This window comes from Agelaius phoeniceus, chromosome 7, assembly GCF_051311805.1.
Source record: "Agelaius phoeniceus isolate bAgePho1 chromosome 7, bAgePho1.hap1, whole genome shotgun sequence".
Taxonomy (NCBI): Eukaryota; Metazoa; Chordata; class Aves; order Passeriformes; family Icteridae; genus Agelaius; species Agelaius phoeniceus.
This window is the reverse complement of record NC_135271.1, coordinates 11,557,393-11,576,354: the sequence shown is the minus strand read 5'-3', so window position 1 is coordinate 11,576,354 and position 18,962 is coordinate 11,557,393. Positions and strand designations below refer to the sequence as shown.

The 18,962-nt window shown below is 44.2% G+C and overlaps 1 protein-coding gene across 13 annotated transcripts in view; it reads left to right on the top strand.

The window, feature by feature from the left end:
- The window catches only part of AGAP1 (ArfGAP with GTPase domain, ankyrin repeat and PH domain 1), a 325,885-nt gene that overhangs the window by 135,448 nt on the left and 171,475 nt on the right, over window positions 1-18,962 (top strand). For 12 of the 13 annotated variants that reach the window (XM_077180980.1, XM_077180979.1, XM_077180978.1 and 9 more), the window contains 2 exons: window positions 9,165-9,292; window positions 15,525-15,680. In XM_077180980.1, coding sequence (XP_077037095.1) covers window positions 9,165-9,292; window positions 15,525-15,680 — 284 coding nt within the window. The remainder of the gene's footprint in view (window positions 1-9,164; window positions 9,293-15,524; window positions 15,681-18,962) is intronic. The other variant, XM_077180973.1, reaches the window with a different exon arrangement.

Below are 18,962 nucleotides of genomic sequence, written 5' to 3'. Positions count from 1 at the left end.
CTGTGGAGTGCTGACTTATGATCTTTAGTTCACATATTATTATAAAGCTGGTACATGACTAAAAATTGAATAGTTTTGTTAATAAATGTGTGAATGTTTGTTCCTTTTAGTTTCAGCACAAGAGCCTTTTGTGTCAGGTAACTTCTGCACTGTCTCAACTTTGGAAAGGCTTAAAGTGGCTTTCAGAGCCACAGAACCAATTTTAATTTAAGGCAGAGGTTTGTTTTTCTTCAAGCTCTATCTGCACTTAATGAAAGAACGTTATTGGCAGATGTTGAAGAAATATTTTTTCCCATAGAAAATTGGATTTGGGGCATAAAACTTGTTAATGTTAATAAAGACAGGTCATTACTGGTCTCAAGTCAGATATGCAAACTGCAGGAGATGGAGTGCTGCTGGTGGCACTTGTGCTGCTGCTCCTTGGGTGTGACAAAAGCCCTGGTGAGGAGTAAATCAGCCGGAGTTGAGCGCACACACAATGGCCTCACTCCCATCATTTATGCCCCTCCTGATGCCTGATGCACTCACTTGTGTCTTAGGCCTGGTAATTTACAGTCTCCCAGAAAGGTATGTTTAGATTTAAGCTGTGCAATAGTGTAACTAATGAGAAATAGAGGGGAATTTATAGCACTTGCTGATTGATTGGCCAAGTACCTCGACATTAATTGAAATCTGAGGACTCCCAGCTGTCTTTCAGTTAAAAAAAATTAAATAGGGGGATAAAAAAAGTGGTTTTGGAGTAGTGAAACTATTGCTTTGTAACATTTATGGAGAACATGGCTGGGGTGAAAAGGTGGGATTCCCTAAAGAATGGAAGGGCTGTTTCCTAATCACCTGCAGGCACTGGCTGATCTGCACCCCTGGCACTATCACTCAGCTTTTACAGTCCCACTGTGACTCCAGTTGTCTTTCCCTTGGAGTTTGGCCCCAGTTCCATCTGGGAACTTGGCTGTGGAGTCAGCACTTTGTGCTGCTCTGCCCTAACAGAGGCACTCAGGCCTAACTGTTGTGTGACAAATTATCAGGATAAATACTTGGCGTTCATCTCTCGCTTCATAGCGCCGCTGTTTAACCAGAGCACACAGCTCTCTCCTCTGCTGTCATCCTCTAAATGCACCATTCTTGCTGCAGCTTAGTCTTGTGAAAATGTCTAAATTTTCCCATTAAGTGCTTAAAAAGTAATAAAACTAAAGCCATTAGCCTTCACTCGTCAGATCTGTATCAAGAGAAATATTCTTGGGCGCCATAAATCTGATCAAGTGTTCGACATTTATATCATTCGGCTTCATTCTCTGGAAATGGACCTTTGAAGGTAAATTGCATTAAGTAGGGCAGTTTAAATTTTTAATACAATCTTATTGTAACTGTTAGCAAATGATTAAAGTGCAAAGGGGGGGCTTATGTGTTTTGGGAGATTTATGTGAAATGCTCATGAGGCTTCTGCTCTGGCAGGGAACTGCTTTTGTGACAGCTGGATGTGCATAAACCCACATACCCAGAGGATTTTTAGCTTGTAGTGGTGGAGGAGATGACTTCCTATGTGCTGCTGGATTTCTGGAGGGTGTTTTGGGAGCAGGATTTTTTCCACCTGCACTGTGGTGTTGTAACACAGCTTAACTCTTTTTCCAGCAGGCCTCTGTGTGCCTGAGAGGGGATTGTGATGGCTCAGTGGGCAGCGAGCTCATGGACTGAGGTGGTTTGTTTAATCTTATTTAGGTGCTTGGTGCTTTGTTTTGAGGGTGGTATTTCTTTAAAGGACAAGAACATTCTCTAGCTTGGGTTTGGTGAGCAGCATGGATAAGCTGTGCTTCAGAAGCAGTGATGTGTTGATGCACCTTTTTTTGCTGTTGCTGTCATAAACCTGGTTGCTCTTTCCTGAGGAGAATGCTCACATCTTGAGGAATAATATCTGTGAATATTTAATGTGAAAAAAGTGGTATTTGTTCAAAGTATTAGGTGACTATAACTTTTTTCTTAGATACCCCAGCAGTCATGGCCCTTGTTTTGGAACCAGCTGTGCCCCGTCTGGATGTAGCTGTGTGATTTCATGGTGTAGTTACACCTCTGACTTCAGCCTTTGAGTTGCTAGGTAGCAATTTTGTGTCATTTTGGCAGTTGCAAAAAGAAAACCATTGATTATTCTTGGTTTTTTTTTTTGGCGAGCTTTTTCTTTAAGTTGAGTTAATAGGACTGTCTGGATGAGGTATGACTTAAGTTGAATGTGATTTAGTAAATGTGATTAGATTATTTCTTTCTAGAGAGTTGGATGCATCTGAGATGCAGTGCCACAACCAGCAGCTTTCTGTCACTGTGTCCTTCTCTGTGCTCTGTTAGTGAGCTCATTGGGTGTCCATGACTCTTCAGACAGCAGAAATGTTCTCTATGACAGCAGTTATTTGGTGGTGTGTGCCCCAAAGTGGGCTTTTCATGAAGCTGCCTCAAAATGGGAGTAGGAAATGACTCACTAAGGTGGTAAAATCCTGAAGTATCGTATAATTTTCTGTTACTTAAACCTATGGTTTGATATGATGTAAAAGCAATTTTATGTTTTGACATAGAATTAAAAACATACAATGATTATTGCATACAATGTAATTATTACATACAATGTTATCCTTAGGAATGTTATTCTTAAAGGGTAATTAACAAGTCAGTTGTATCCTTTATGGACATTTTACAAAACACATCCATTTGACAACATTCTCTTTGAGTTTTTTTTTTTGTTTCAACATTTTTCAACATTTAAACTTTTTTTTCTTGTTTCAACATTTTTTAATCTTTGCATTTAAAATCAAAACTCTGTGTGGGATCTAACAGGATTTATGACTTTATTCTGCCCTCATGGAAAGGTCAGCAGAGCTCCAGGAGGTCCTGGTAAGGTAAATCCATGTGCAGGAGACTTTACCTGTGTGTCTGGCACAATGTTCCCCTTAAATCCTCAAGTTGTGTGCTTCTGCTTGCAGAAGTTGAAGCAGTGAAGAAAACATGGGTTTATTTTTTAAATTGCTTCAGATGCCAGATTGTTTCCAGTGGATTTATTGACATATTTGCTTACCTAGTCTTGGAAGGCAGTGATTTGCATGGAAGTTGGGAATAAGTGATGTGCAGTGTTAATTAGAGTTACCTGTGGAGGAAAAAAATATGTGTTGGCATTGATGAAAGATATTTAATACTGAGCCTGATTTACAGCTGTATTTTCATATCTTGTAAGACAAGGTTTAAGAAGCAAAGATTTGTTAACCAAGCACTTTGTCCTATACAACTTCCTAATGCTTTTGGTGCCTTGCACTACAGATTTGTATCTTTTTGGTCAATTTGGACTTTTTTTTTTGGTCATTGAGGTTTCTCCCAGCAAGTCTCAGCACAGGCTGTCAGAGAGAGCATGGAGGGGGTTTATGCTCAGTGCAGAGCAGGAGCTCCTTTCCCTGGTGTGGCTTCACAGTGGCACCACTTCTTCAGGGCAAAGTAACTTCAGGCATTTCTGGCTGCACCTGGCCAGGAATTAGCTGGATAAATTGCCATTTCCAAACCCCAGCTTTAGAATTGTCCAGCACTCATTTCTCTATTACACATGACACGTGGGATGCCAAGCTCTCCTTTTAAACAGAAGAATATAAAGGTTGTTTAGCCTAGAAAATTGATTGAATTTAAAATAACAGGCACAATGGCCTTAATAGTGGCTACTTACATTAATGTTTCCCATTTGGAAGCATTTGTGGTTAAGGCTTGCTCTGGTAGTTATTACTGCCTCTCCTGCAATATGTAATTGTGGAATAAATTTGCTTTTATTGAACCCTTACTTATCCTGTAAACATGGAATATTAAGCTAAAAGGCAGCTGCTGTAAAAATGTAAGCTGCTCTATATCTTAACATCTTTCACTTGTGTTTTTTAAGGTAAAAGCAAATACTTGCTCACCCAAAAACCCCAATTTTACAATGTTATTTTCCCCCAAGTAGTTAAAACAGGTATTTATTTAAACAAGTGTTTATCTCTGCTGATATTTTTCACTCAGCTGTCAGCATTCCAGCTTCAACTGAAGGCCATTTTCTGTCTGTTCATTGGTGAAGGAAAATTTCCTGCATTCCCATCTTTTGTACAAGTGGCAGGTTTTAACTGAACCTGCTGTTTACTCCTTCTTGGACATGCAGAGGAGATGGATGGTCTTACACAGGTTTTGATGAGAAACCAGTTTTGATTTAAATTAGTGGTAATTGGAGAAGAGTGTTTGCATCTCCTAAAATATGCAGCACCCCTGCACTGTGATCACTAAGAAGAGAAATGGCACCACATGTTATAGGTCTCTATGTCTGGAGTCTGCCCTTTTAATATTCCAAGCTTTCCTTGGCTGAGCAATTTAAATGTATAAAAAAGAGCACAGGAAGAGCTGTATTCCCTGCTTCTTGGGAATGAAAAGTGATCAGACTGCTGGTACCTTTGGGTGTTTTCCAGGATCCATGTTAGGAGCAGGGAGACATCAGGTCTCAGCCTGAATGAGGTTTCCCTCAACTCTCTGGGGTGCTGCAGAGTGTTCTCAGTTTTCTGAGATGTGGGGCTGGAGCAGACTCTCACCTTGTGCCTTGAGCTCCTCCTAGGGAGTATTTTCCTCTGAAGTCTCTGCCTTTCTCATCCTTGTCCTTGGATGGAGCTGTGCTGATGAGGTCGATGCCTCAGGTTTTAGCTTTTCTGTTTTTCAGACTCTGTACTGCTTTAGTGTGAGCTTCCATTAGGGGATGCTGAGCTCTCTTCACAGAGCAGGGAGACAAAACAATTCCTTCTCTAGCTGGGGACCAAGGACAAATGATCCAAATCTCAGCCCAAGAGCACAAACAACGTGGGCTGGAGAGAGAAAAAACAAGCAGGATGGGACTGGATGGGCTAAAGCTGGAATGGGACAATGAACTCCAATATGCAAATGGATCAGAACTGATCAAAGTGAGAGACCCTGTGACCAGTTGTCCATTTTGTGACCATTTTGGTTCATCTTGGGTGCAGCCCTGGCTGGGCTCTTGTGCTGCCCAAGGTGGATCCATGGAGGAGATCCTTTTAATAAATCCCTACTTTACTCTGTCTGGCCTCTGTTCTAGGGCAGCCTGCACAAGGCATCAAGGTCGAGTAGGAGCTGATGTGTGAGCAGCCCTTTGAACCAGGGCAGCTCCTCTGGCACCAGCACTCGTTCCTAAAGGGGATGAGCTCCCAAACAGAGCACCAGGAGGAGCCAGTTCCTTATGGAGGCACCACCCTGGTCCTCCCCCAGGGAATTCAGTCCTCTGCTCCTCATCCCTGAGGGAATTCAGTCCTCTGCTCCTCAGCCCCAAGGGAATTCAGTCCTCTGCTCCTCATGCCCGAGGGAATTCAGTCCTGTGCTTGTCATGCCCCAGGGAATTCAGTCCTGTGCTTGTCATGCCCCAGGGAATTCAGTCCTGTGCTCGTCATGCCCCAGGGAATTCAGTCCTGTGCTCGTCATGCCCCAGGGAATTCAGTCCTGTGCTCCTCATCCCCCCGGGAATTCAGTCCTGTGCTCCTCATGCCCGAGGGAATTCAGTCCTGTGCTCGTCATGCCCCAGGGAATTCAGTCCTGTGCTCGTCATGCCCCAGGGAATTCAGTCCTGTGCTCATCATGCCCCAGGGAATTCAGTCCTCTGCTCCTCATCCCCCAGGGAATTCAGTCCTCTGCTCCTCATGCCCCAGGGAATTCAGTCCTCTGCTCCTCATCCCCCAGGGAATTCAGTCCTGTGCTCCTCAGCCCCAAGGGAATTCAGTCCTCTGCTCCTCATCCCCCAGGGAATTCAATCCTGTGCTCCTCAGCCCCAAGGGAATTCAGTCCTCTGCTCCTCAGCTTTGCCTGGGGAAATGAGCTGTGCTCACCGTTTTCCTCTGGAAAACGTGGTTTATGTGGAGATCCTCAGAGTTCCATGTGCAGCTCCAAGCTCTCCTGCTCAGGGCTCCCTTAAAACCCCGTGGGCAGGCAGGGAGCAGGAGATGCTGAGGAATGAGTGGGTTTTTGCCTAACAAAAAGCAGCGTTTGAGATGGAAGTGGCAGGGGGTGGGAAGGTTAATTTTGTTGTGGTGAGCTAGGTCAGGCATGGAAGGAGAGGCATTCAAGCCAGGAGCTTTCCCTCCCAACTCAGAGTGGGAATTTCACATGCTTTTAATTATCAATGCCTTCAAGCAGAATACAACTCCCAGTCATTCTGGCTCATGGAATTAAATTTAAATGTATAAAAAATAAGCATCAGTCCCCCTCCAAGGCCAAATTTTGCTAAATATCAGTTTCTCTTTGTTTACAACTCTTAAGTATCCATGGCATATCCCTGTTTATTTGCAGAAGAGTTCTTGACTTTGCACATAAATTTTGTATAGCTTTTCATACTACTGATATATTACAATAAAACCTGTCCCCAGCTGATAAATTTAGTATATAAAAGTACAGACAATTCAACTGATTCCTAAAATGAGTTTAAATGCTTCTCACTCTCTGGATTATTTTGATATCTGGCCTAGATAAAGTTGGTATTCATCTGTTTTAAAAATATTTTTTAGAGAGTATTAAATTCAAATATTGTGTTCAGAAGCAGCTTCGGACAACAATATTTCTGCTTTCTTGAATTTTTTATTCACTTTATAGAACATCATTGTTCTGATGGAGCGAGGAGCTAAGAAATTTGGGGTGAAGAATGGTCTATTTTGACCCCACCTGTGTCCAGTTTGGGGCCCCCAGCATAATGATGTGGAGTTGCTGGAGTGAGTCCAGAGGAGGCCATGGGGATGCTCCAAGGGCTGGAGCCAGGCTGGGAGAGCTGGGGGTGCTCACCTGGAGAGGAGAAGACTCCAGGGACACCTCAGAGCCCTTCCAGTGCCTAAAGGGGCTCCAGGAGAGCTGGAGAGGGACTGGGGACAAGGGATGGAGGGACAGGACACAGGGAATGGCTCCCAGTGCCAGAGGGCAGGGATGGATGGGAGATTGGGAATTAGGAATTGTTCCCTGTCAGGGTGGGCAGGCCCTGGCACTGCCCAGAGCAGCTGTGGCTGCCCCTGGATCCCTGGCAGTGCCCAAGGCCAGGTTGGACATTGGGGCTGGGAGCAGCCTGGTGCTTTGCTCATGTTCAGGTCGTGTGTTTGAGTCGCTGAGTTCAGACTGTCCTGGGCTTCTTCCCCTGCTCCTTCCCCTTCCTTGCCCAGACTGTGCTGTGTGTGCCAATGCTGCCAAAACCCCTGTAGCCACATTGCAGGGAAGAGGTAAATATATTCCTTGGCTAATTATCTCTGCCATGTGAGAGCAGGAGCTTTTGCAGATGAGGTGGTTTTCATTCATGTGTGGTTTTTGTTCAGTTTGGGTCTTAATTTAGGTCTGTACCACATAGGATGAAGACAAATCCATGTGCATATGTTAAAGTCTGACCTTTGGTTTGCTCTCTTCACTTGCTAATGTGTTTTAAAATATTTTAATATGTAGCTTCCCAGGCCCCAGATCAATAACCCAATGGGTCTGAAATGACAGAGTGCTACGATATTCCCCTTTAATTTAAACATTATTAGCTGATGAAGGTTATGATCAATATGCTAGGGGAAGATAAATTAATTGATATCATCCTTTCAGGATGATAAGAGGCCTATTGGAGGTGGGATGTAACTAATGAAGCTGCTTCTTCATATATATGAGCCATTCTTTATCCAATGTATTCTCACTAAATCTTGGTTATGCCATCATTCATTTACATGAAAAACATAAGCCACAGACCAGTTTGTTATTAAAATTGCATTCATTTGAGAAGAAACTATGCTTACACTGTCCCTGCCTGTGTTGTAATGTAGTGAGGGAAAATAATCTTGGAATTTACATAATTGTCTTTTTGTGTTTGCTGAACAAGACAGACTGGGTTCTGTTGGCTTAATTCCAAGGAGTTTCTGGGGAACTTTTTAAGGAGATGCTAGTAAATGTCACTGGCTTTGGTGGAGGTGCTGCAAGTGACTTCAGATTCCTTGGCACAAGTTTCGTGAAGTGCTTCCCTTCATGAAGAAAACTGCATGCAAGGAAGCTGAATTTAGTTAGTGGCATTTTTGATTAGCCACTACACAAGTACCTATTTCCAAAGACTGAAATTTTGATTGTTTTTTAATTTGTGACTCAAAAGGTAGCAATACATTTTATTTTTATGTATTTATGACATAAAAAGAGCTCTTTCCAAAGGCTTTAGCTGAATTAGCAGCATGAGCTCAAGTTCCAGTGTGTGATGGGATGAATTTCTGAAATGGTTTGAGTTGTTTAAATTGAAAGATTGTAGGAGAGGTTTGGAAGTTGCTGCATTCCACATCAGTTCTGTTTGATCTTTTTTATTATGGGTCTGCCAAGCTGTGTATAGAGATGTTAATGGCTCTGATCCCTGTATCTGTTTGATAAATGCTGCTTCTCCTTCCATGCTGAAGAGAATGTCTTAATAAATTGCAAAAAAAAAAAAAAAAAAAAAAAAAAAAGGCATTTTTCCAGCTGTGCTGCTGCTGTGAAGGAATAAAAGCTAAAATTAGAAATAATGATACAGCTTCTTTCCATAAAGAATTTCACTGGGATGTGTGGTACCACCAATCCAGGTATTTATTGGCTGTCATGAACCCTTTATCGGTTCTAATATTCCAGTTCTCTTTGGTTTGGGCTCCACAGTGGATTCCCCTGGTGCAATGGCTGATAAAAAAAGGGAAATCCATCTTATTCCTTGGCAGCAGAGACCATGTATCTCCTGTCTGCCAGGAGAATATCCCAAAGAAGAATGGAAAATATTTGCTACCATGAGCTTTTATGAAAAACATAAGCCTCAGATGAGTCTCTCTCATCTAAGACTGATGAGCTTTGTTAGTGTGGGGTCACAAACACAGAGAGGACTCAGTACAGCATTCCTGGTATTGCTTTTTGTCATTTTTTCCCTGAGTCCTCTGGTGCTCACCTGGTGGAATGAGACTTCTGGAGTCACATTTTCCATGTGGAGAACCCAGCTGGAGTCTCCCTTGGAGCGCTGTGGAAAACCAGCACCCTTCCCCTTCCCTGCAACCCACTCAGCTTTTGGAGCAGGCTTTGGTGGTGTCCCCCCCAGTTTGTGTGTGTTGTTCACTGTGTGTTTTCTCCCTCTGTGTGCCCTGCCTGACCTGCCTGGCTGTTCTGTCTCCCCTCAGTTGCCCAGAAGATCGTTTCCACCAAGAAGAAGCAGCAGCTCTCAATCGGACCCTGCAAATCTCTGCCCAACTCTCCGAGCCACTCCTCCGTGTGTTCTGCCCAGGTTTCTGCCGTACATATCAGCCAGGTACAGACAAAATCAATGCTTGGGAAAGGAGCTGATAAGCTGCTTTTCATCTCTGATGTGTTTCCTGCCATTTCAAGTGCTCTCCTTGCTGCTCGAGAGGTAGTTGCCATTTTATTAATGCTGTCAGTGGTTATAGTTTGAAGTGATATTTGGATTTTTTCTTTAAGAAACAAAGTAGCAAAGCAGAATAATTTGGCTTTAAAGCCTGCTTGGAATTGATAAGCCTGCTTTGATCATTCTCGTTGATACCCAGCAGCCTGCAGGTCTGGGTAGGCCAGTCATTACAGTTGCAGGATTTGCTGTGCTGTGGTTCAACATCCCCTTGCTGTGTTTTTGGTGGTTACTCTCGTGCTGAGCTGGTGTATCCCAGTGGTTAGAGTGGTGGAATTTTACACTTGATGGTATTTTGAGAAATATATGGTTAATACCAACATTATGGTTAATACCAACTTTTACCCATGTGCATTGCAGGCTCCCCTGTGTTTTCCTGACAATGCCCTTCCTCAGTGTCTTTGTTTTCTAGTGTCAACTGATCATCTCTGGGCTTGTCCCCAGCTGGGATGGATATAAACTGAATGATGTCAGGTACCCACAGCCATTCTGGTGTGGCTTTCAGTCTAAACTCAATAATGCACAGGTTATTTTGCAGTCCTGAGCCAGCCACGTGAGGATTTGTTTTGCTGTGGACCTTTATCCCACAGAGTGCCTGCTTTTTGGCAGAAGGGAGTAACTTGTCCCACTGGGTTATCACCCTAAAGATGCAGGTGCCAGTTTAGTCTTCAGAGTTCTCTGCTGTGACTTACTGAGTCCTGATCTGACCACAGTCACTGTGGCTTTTGCTGATGAGCCCAAAGAGAATGCTGGAGTTCAGACCCCCCTTTCTAAAGCAGGTGCTGACTGAGGTGTGTTGCTCCTCAGAAGAGCCCTGGCACCTTCTGGTGAAGGACAAGTTCTCCCATGGGAGAGGCTCTCCCCTTCCAGGTTTTCTCTGACCAGTTCATGGCCACAGGCCCTTGGAACTCGCCCTCTCTGGGGGCATTTTTTGTTAATGAAGCTTTTTTTGATGAAGGAAATAAAATATCTGGGGGCTCACTGGCTTCCTACCCAAATCTGGTTTGAAGGTCAACAGCAAACACCAAATTCTAGACCAGTACCATCACCTATGCAGCAAACTTCTTGCCAGTGATAAGAGCTGTTTGGGAAAATCAAGGCAAGGTAGCTTTTGTGATAAGGCTCCCTAGATTCCGTTTCAATAAAAGTGAAATAATGTTCTTTACTGCCTTTGGCAGGTGTCATAATTACCTAAAGGGGCAATTGCATCACCAGTCAAAGATGTCTCTCTTCTGAGACTGATGTCATGCCTAAAAGTAGAGGCCAGCAATCTGTTTCATGTCTTATCTCCTTTGTGCTACACTTAAAGGCAGTATGACCTTGTTTAAGGGAAGGAAGCTGAATCCTTATCCCAGACTTAAAAGAACTTTGCAACTGCAATTCCAAGTTTAAGATGATCTGGGGCAAGATTTGCCATCTCTGATCTTGGCTGGAAGACTGGCTGGTGTCTTGCCCTTTGGAACGTCTCTCTTGGCATAATGATGTTCCTCTGAAGATTTCCTCCATGAATCAACCCCGTTAGCGGTGCAGTGCCCTGCCACTTGCATTCTCCACAGGAGCAGAGGCCTTCAGAGGCAGTGCTTGCACACAGCACTTCAGCTCAAGTCAGATATTGTTCCATCTCTGGTTGGATCATCCCGGGGATTGAACTCCTGCAAACTCTCCAGATGACTCTGCAGTCAAAAGCTTAGGCTTTAGAGAGAGAGAAAAAGAAAGGTATTGAGTGTCACCTTAACCAGAGTAGTCCTTAGCATACCTTGGGGGGAATTCTAAGGCTCAGCACCATCCAGGGCTTCTGTGGTTTCAGTCTGCCACGTTGGACAGGGCTTGCAGCAGTCTGGTCTGGTGGAAGGTGTCCCTGCCCATGGCAGAGTGTTGGAATGGCATCAGCCTTGAGGTCCCTTCCAACCCAAACCACTCTGGGATTCTGTGGCAGACTCGTCTGTGTGTGTGGGTGCTTCTCCATCTCTATGTCCAGGAGTCTGAGGTGGTGCCTGCCTCAGTAAGATCCCTTCAGAAAATGCTCTCAGGAGTAGCTATAGTTATGTATTTCCTGAGGCCTGTCCCACACAGTAAGATGCTTCCTATTCCAAAGACAAAATCTACTTTTCTTTGTAGTAGATGCTGCTTAATTCTCCTTCTGACTTAGTTTTTAGCATGTATGTCAGTCAAGGGGAAGGTTTTCCTTGAAAACCCTTTCAAGTACCTCAGGTACTTCTGTTGGCTTTCAGGGCAGCACAGAACACATGGAAAGAATTTTATTCTCAAATCCAAGGATTATCATTCATGAGCATGATGGACAGAGCTGTTGTATACTCTGTCAACAAGAGGGATGGTGGAACATTGCTTGCATTCATGTATTCCAGTCACAGCCCACTGTCTGGCTTTTTGGAACACTTCAAGAGGTAGACTGAGCTGTTTAGAGGGAAAGAAATGTTGTGCAGTGGATTGAAGGCCTTTTATTGGCCACAGGGCATCTTGGAATAGGTCTTTAATTTACTTTTTACAAGTACAGACCAGTCACTTCAGGATCTCTCTACTCTGCATATCTATCCCACTTTTCATTCCCACATTCCCCTACGCCTTGACAATCTTCTTAGGCATGATATGCTTCTATACCATGCTAAGTCTAATTTCAAAGAAGAATGAGTTCCCTTTTCCCTCACAAAACTCCACAGAGCCATTCCTTTTCCCTAAATTCATCCTGCTGCTAGAGGAGTTGCTTGTCCTTTATAGCTAACATATCAGGTGTAAGACATTAAGACATTAACTTAGCAGAATAGTGCCAATAAAAACAGTTCCAAAGGGCTGTTTCCTCTGCCCAGCCCCTGGAAGTGGAGATCATCTGCTTCCCAAACCATGAGGCTGCTCAGCCTCACCTTTGGTCCTCAGTGCCTCTGTGTGGGGGCTGAATAACCTGCTCAGGAGTTACCTGCAGCTGGGCTGGGCATTGCACTGTTGTAAAAACAGCTGGAAAAGCCTCTGGCACAACAGCTGCTGTTGCTGTTTGTGTGGAAGGCTCCAGGCCCCTCTCCAGACAAATGGATGTGCAGATTCCAGCCAGGAATCCCCAGCAGTGAGCTGCAGGTTTGAAGGTAGAGATGGAAAGATTGTTTTACCAGTGACAATAATTCCTAGAAATCTGCAGTCTGGATATGTTTTCACACTGGCTGCCTTTCCTGGAATTCAGCTGTTACATTCTGCTGTGCGAGGAGATTGGAAATGGCACCATGTTTCCATGTCTGCCTGGTCTCTGTGCATTCCTCTAGGACAGAGGGACTTTAGTCACCCTTTGGTGAAGGAATTTTCCTTGATATCCAATCTGAACCTCTGTTCTGTCTGCTCCTGTCCCTGTTCCCTGGAGCACAGCCCGACCCCCCGGCTGTCCCCTCCTGGCAGGAGCTGTGCTGAGCCACAAGGGCCCCCTGAGCCTCCTTTGCTCCAGGCTGAGCCCTTCCCAGCTCCCTCAGCCCCTCCTGGGGCTCCATTCCCTGCCCTGGCCATTCTCCAGTGTCCCCTCAGTGTCCATCCCTGTGGACTGCAGTACCAAGAGTTGTGTTTCCTGGTCAGCAGTGTCATTCTCCAAGGAGATTTGCATTATTCCTGGGAAGGTCTGGAGCTTAACATCCACTACAAAGCTGCAGCTCAGGTGTGGCTGTCACACAAGCTCTTTCCTTACTACCTATTGTAAATCTGTAGTGAGGCATTATTCATGTTTGCACAATGCCTTCAGACAGTTTTTACTACAACATGATTGTCCAAAAATTTGAATTAAATTACTAAAAGCAAAGTGCAGTCAGCTTGGTCATCCATTATTTCATTCTATGTGAGACCTGATTATTGTTAAGCTTTTTAGAAATTTTCTGGAATGTCAAAACTAAAACTAAACAAGGAATTATAATGTATTTAATGCCACATATTTCACAATCCTTTTGTATTTACAGGGTTGTTTCTAAGTAACCTAATATTTATCTAGAACAAGCATTTTAGATACCTCCCTGTGAGGGTGGGCAGGCCCTGGCACAGGGTGCCCAGAGCAGCTGTGGCTGCCCCTGGATCCCTGGAAGTGCCCAAGGCCAGGCTGGACACTGGGGCTTGGAGCAGCCTGGGACAGTGGAAGGTGTCCCTGCCCATGGCAAGGAGTTGGAATTAGATGATCCTTGGGGTCCATTTCAACCCAAACCATTCTATGGTTTTTGCAGCCATTCTCTCTGGTTGTGTTTTTCATTGTTCCAGCCAGTGGCTTATTTTGAAATCACCTCAGAGTTTTATTTACAAAGTTGGAAATCCCCTGGGCTTGGTGTGTGAGCAGAGAAACATTGCCTGCAGGAGTTCTTTTATAGAAACTCTCTCTGTGTCTTAGGGGAATAGAATATCCAACAGGTTTGTGTTTTCCTTTAGGAGTTACTTATAAATCACTTAGAAATCCACGAGACAGCTGCAAAAAGTGTAAAATGATGCTATAAAATGATGAAGGATTTAAAAGGTAAAATTTTAGGGAATCCTTTATGTTCTACACCTGCAAAGTAGGCTCTTATGGCATAAATCTCAATTTTGTTAATTTCAATTTTAAAAAAATTAGATTTCCTTGCCACCCTTCTCATCTCCAACACATCCAGTGCTTTGGGAACAAGCTGCTACAGAGACAGGAAAAGCAAATGTGGGGTAATTGAGGCCACTTCTTCCCAGCTTGTCCTGCTCATCTGTGCAGTGTTACCAATCTCCATGAGGACACTAGAAGTGATCATTCCTGTTACATCATTTCATCTCCTTTGTTTTGTACACATCTCCCAGTTCTGCTGCCGCTGCCTCTGGCACTTGAGAGTGTTGCAGGAAATGTCTCTGGCCCTGCCCTTGCAGAGCCTTCACCTCTGCTCCCTGCTTTGGGAAAGCTGCAGGAACCAGAAGAGAACTTGGAACATGCAGAGATTTCAGCTGGGGGCTGTGAGGGATTGTCTCCTGCTTTTCCATCCTCACTGGTTACAGCTTCAGATCGCCATCCCCAAGGAGCATGGGGGAAGTCCCAATAGGCATCTTTCTCCTCAGGAATTCTGGAAATACTCTCTTACCACCTTTCCTCACTTCCTCCAGGAATCTTGACTGCTTTAAAGATGGCCTTTCCCCCTTCTCTGTGCATCCCAGACATTTCTTTTCCCTCCAGAATTACCTGTGAGTTATTGCCCAGCCCCTTCATCCACTGCTGCTCCTCTGCTGAGTTTTCCATCCCCAGCAGGCAGAATGTTCCCTGTTCCCCTGCCTCAGTCCCCCATCAGCACCCAGAGCATCTCCTCCTTCAGTGGTGTTTTTAGTACTTTAGTGCTTTTTTATGTCTTTCAAAGAAAAAAAATAATACTTTTTTCTTAATCACCTTTAGATCCTTTCCATTCTGTCTGGTTTCCTCACCTTCCTCCTTTCAGGAATTTGCTACCTCTGTTCATTTATTTGTTTTATGGGCTCAAAACTTTATTTCTTTCAGGACTAGGATGTAACATCACAGTTTTGGCTGCTTCAAATACATTGAAATATCTTACTCACAAGTTTTGTATCTTTGCACCAGTGGCTTCAGCAAATCCTGTGCAGGGCCAGGAGCTGGACTTGATTGTCCTCGTGGGAGAGCCTGTGATGCTTGGAATATGTTGGGATTTACTCAACCTCTTGGTAGCCATTTTACAACCCTGAATTATTTTCATTTTCTTGATCAGCTCTCAATAATCTGGTATCTTCAGAGTAGGTTTAACTCCATGGCACTGGGTATTTACAATTTAGTTTAGTAGAAATCCAGATTTGGAAGGTTTTCCCCAATGTTTTGTTTACTCATACACTAGAAAACAAATGAAACTGTTGCTACCCAGTTAAGGTTGTACTGTGTAGAATGAAAATGTGCCTGCTGTATAAACAGAGCTATCTGAGTATTCAAAAAATAATGGTGGGGGAGATGTCCAAAGGCTTGGAATAGAAATGTGTGGAAAAGTGGCAGTAGGGCAGCCCTGCTGAGCCCCTGAGCCCTGGCTGCACTTCTGCATAAATCTGGAGTAAATCAGGAGTAAATAAGATACAGCTGTGGATTGTCATTGCTTGAAAGCAGCCTGCCACTGTTTAAAACTCCCTTTAATCCTTGCAGACCAGTAATGGAGGAGGGAGTTTAAGTGATTATTCCTCCTCTGTCCCATCAACTCCAAGCACCAGCCAGAAGGAGCTGCGGATTGATGTTCCTCCCACTGCCAACACTCCAACTCCTGTCCGTAAACAGTCCAAGCGCCGCTCCAACCTCTTCACGGTGAGTGAGTCAGCCAGGGGCTCTGCCACCCTGGGGACACTGAGCCAGGGGCTCTGCCACCCTGGGGACAGCCTCAGCCAGGGGCTCTGCTGCCCTGGGGACAGCCTCAGCACCTGCCACCCTGGGGACACTGAGCCTCAGTCCCAGCTGCCCTGGGGACAGCCTGAGCCTCAGCCAGGGGCTCTGCTGCCCTGGGGACACTGAGCCTCAGCCCCTGCCACCCTGGGGACACTGAGCCTCAGCCCCAGCTGCCCTGGGGACAGCCTGAGCCTCAGCCCCAGCTGTGGCTGCCCCTAGATCCCTGGCAGTGCCCAAGGCCAGGCTGGACAGGGCTTGGAGCAGCCTGGGATAGTGGAAGGTGTCCCTGCCCATGGCAGGGGTGGCACTGGGTGGGCTTTGAGGTCCTTCCCAAACCAAACTGTTCCATAACTACCCCATTCTACTTTTACTACTATATTGAATCAGTTCACTTTTTTCTTCTCCAGGGCTTAAAAAGATGATGGAGATTAAAGCAAATATTTTTCTTTCCAAACCTCCTGTTTTTTGCTTCACTGAGAGGCCAAAAAACCCAAAATTAAACAAAAATAATCAAATAGAAAGCTGCCTGGTGCAATTTGACAGGTCTTTGTTATGCAGAAGTAGTTTGGGAGATGCTAATGAAGCCCTGAGTGAAGGTTTCCTTGGTTTAAGCCTCTTGCTGAAAGCTCTGGGATCTGTTGCAGGTGTAATTGTGGTTTGTAAGCAGTTTTTTGACAGGTCACACATGTCACAGCAAGCTCAGAATGGCTCTGGGCTCTCGTGTAACTCCCTTGGGGGTTGTAGCTACATGTTAGTTGTGTTTAGGAGCCCACAGCTTTCCTGTCAACATGGAGAATTTATATATTTTATTCCAAAGGTGATATCATGCTCACTTCCCACATACAAACCCGTAAAAACCATTTCCTGAGACTGAGGGAAATCTGAGCTCTCCACCTTCATCAAGTGGAGCATTTTGTCACCATTTTGGAGCTCTGAGTGACAGCACAGAGCCCCAGGGATCTGTGTCCCTCCCAACAGAGGTATTTTGATTTAAACCCAGATCTCCCAGTCCTGTGAAGGAGAGGAAATCAAGCATTTGTGTTTGGGTGCAAATGAGTGACCTGGGAAGAAGAGTCCCAGCTTTGACACTGATATTTGATAACAGCTGTGCAGATTTCTTCCCATTGGTGGGAATAAGCTGGAGCTGGGTGGGAGAATTGCAGAGTTCCCAGCCCCACTAGATGTCAGTGTCAGCCCAGAAACCAGCAGCAGTCAGAGTTTGGGAAACAGGGCTGGATTGCTGCTGCATCCCTGAAAACATCACCCTTAATCCATGGCTGGGCTGAAGGATGTGTGAGGGGCTGCCAGGGCTCTGCAGGTGCTCTTGGCATTTGGGAAACTGGGAATGGTTCAGTTTGGAGCAGCTGTAAATTTGAGAAAGGGAGGAGAGAAAAACAGACCCATCTACAGTCACAGGAAAGGCTGGAGAAGAATGTTAAGTCAGCTGTAAACAGGCTAAAGCTCTGGTTTGTGATAATTAGTGAGAGCCATATTTACTGACATGAGAGGGTGTTGATAGTTGTCTTAATGTCTGCTAACTGGGAAAAATAATAATAATTTGCCTTTGCAGATTTAGTTGTGTCTTTTAAGGTGGGTGTAGTGAGATTGTTTAATGAGTGGCCCTGTAATCTATGTGGTGAAGTACTTAACACCCACTCTGCTGTAACCCAGCTTCTGTGCCAAGTTACAACCTGGAATTATTTAATTGAATAAATAGATAACTACCCAGAAAATGCTGGTTATGAACACAGTGTGTAATTAAAGTATTTTACTGTTTAGCTCTGGGTTTCTTGCTGTGCTTCCCTTCCCAGTCACTTATGCCTTTATCTCTTACAGAATCAGATATATTTCTGTTTAATAATTGCAAATTACCCCTTGTTATCTAGCACAAGTAATCTGTTTAGTGATCTTTAGATATTCTGTTGTTGGAAGAGGACTGGGCTAAGTAGAAAAGATTTGATTCCTCTTAATTACAGTTTTTGAGTTGGAATAGGGATGAGAATTTTTAAACATGTTCAGTGCATTAAATGCAGTATCTCATCTTTTTACATTGAGTATTAATGTAAATTAATTGTTGTAAAGCTGTTGTTGCAGCAGCTGATTTTCCCCTTAAGTGATAAGATAGATGAAATATTAGAAGAGTTTATATCCTTTGTTTGAACAGTGTGATAACAGGGACCACCAAATAATCTTGTATAGGGCAGGTGAGGATTTGAAATGCATTTATGAGGTTCACTGAGCTGATTCTGACTATGTCTGATCCCACACTAGGTGAGGGAATTTCTGGCATAGAAAGGTGCATCACCTTTCCCACATTCAGAGTTACCTGTTTTACATATTTACAGAATTCCAAGGGAGTTTTTCAGACTTAAAATGAGCTCCATGTCTCAGTATCTACTGTTAAAGATGAGTATTTTATTTTTGGGGTGCTCAGCACTGCTGATCTGGGTCTGGTTGTGCCCAAACTCAGATGTGACATCTTGGCCCAAGTTTTATGTGCATTAAGTCTGTGAGTGACTCGCAGTGCAACGGGGAAATCACTCCAATGATATTTGTGCAGGTGCTTTCATTTTTCCAGACCTTTTTTGGTTTGCTGGAACCAAGTTTAAAATAGAACCATTTATTGTGTAGATGTGCCATCAGAAAAAGTCCTGGGAAGTGTTGCTCCAGCATGGTCTGGAGTGGATTTTTTTTCTGCTAGAATATAAGACATATTGTGTGTGTCATAGGTACAAAAGCATAAAAGATCAGATTTCTGTTTCACTGCACAATTTATCTTTATAAATAGCAGAGCGCGCGAAGATTCTCCCCTGGAAAACGTTAGGGATTCTGTGACTGCGAGCAGCCAGAAGGGAATCTGCAGCTAGAAGGGAATTTGCCCAGCAGAAATCCCTACATTTCTGTACTTTTGGCATTTACCAGTGTTTTGCACATAGGCATTTCCCTTTCACGTGCAGCCTGTGATTTCCAGCTGCAGTAACTTTTAGGGAATGGTGATGATTTAAAACCAGAAATGAAAAACAGCGCGTAGATATTCAGCCTGCATTTCAGAGGCAGGCTTCTTTCTCTAAAAAAAGTCAGATAAAAAAGAAACATTCAAGTTGACAACTCCCCTCCCAGGGATTTGGGCACCTTCACTGAGTTTCTTTACAATGTCACTTACGGGCGCCTTGCCCCATTGAAGCTTTGTTTTGCCTCGTATTC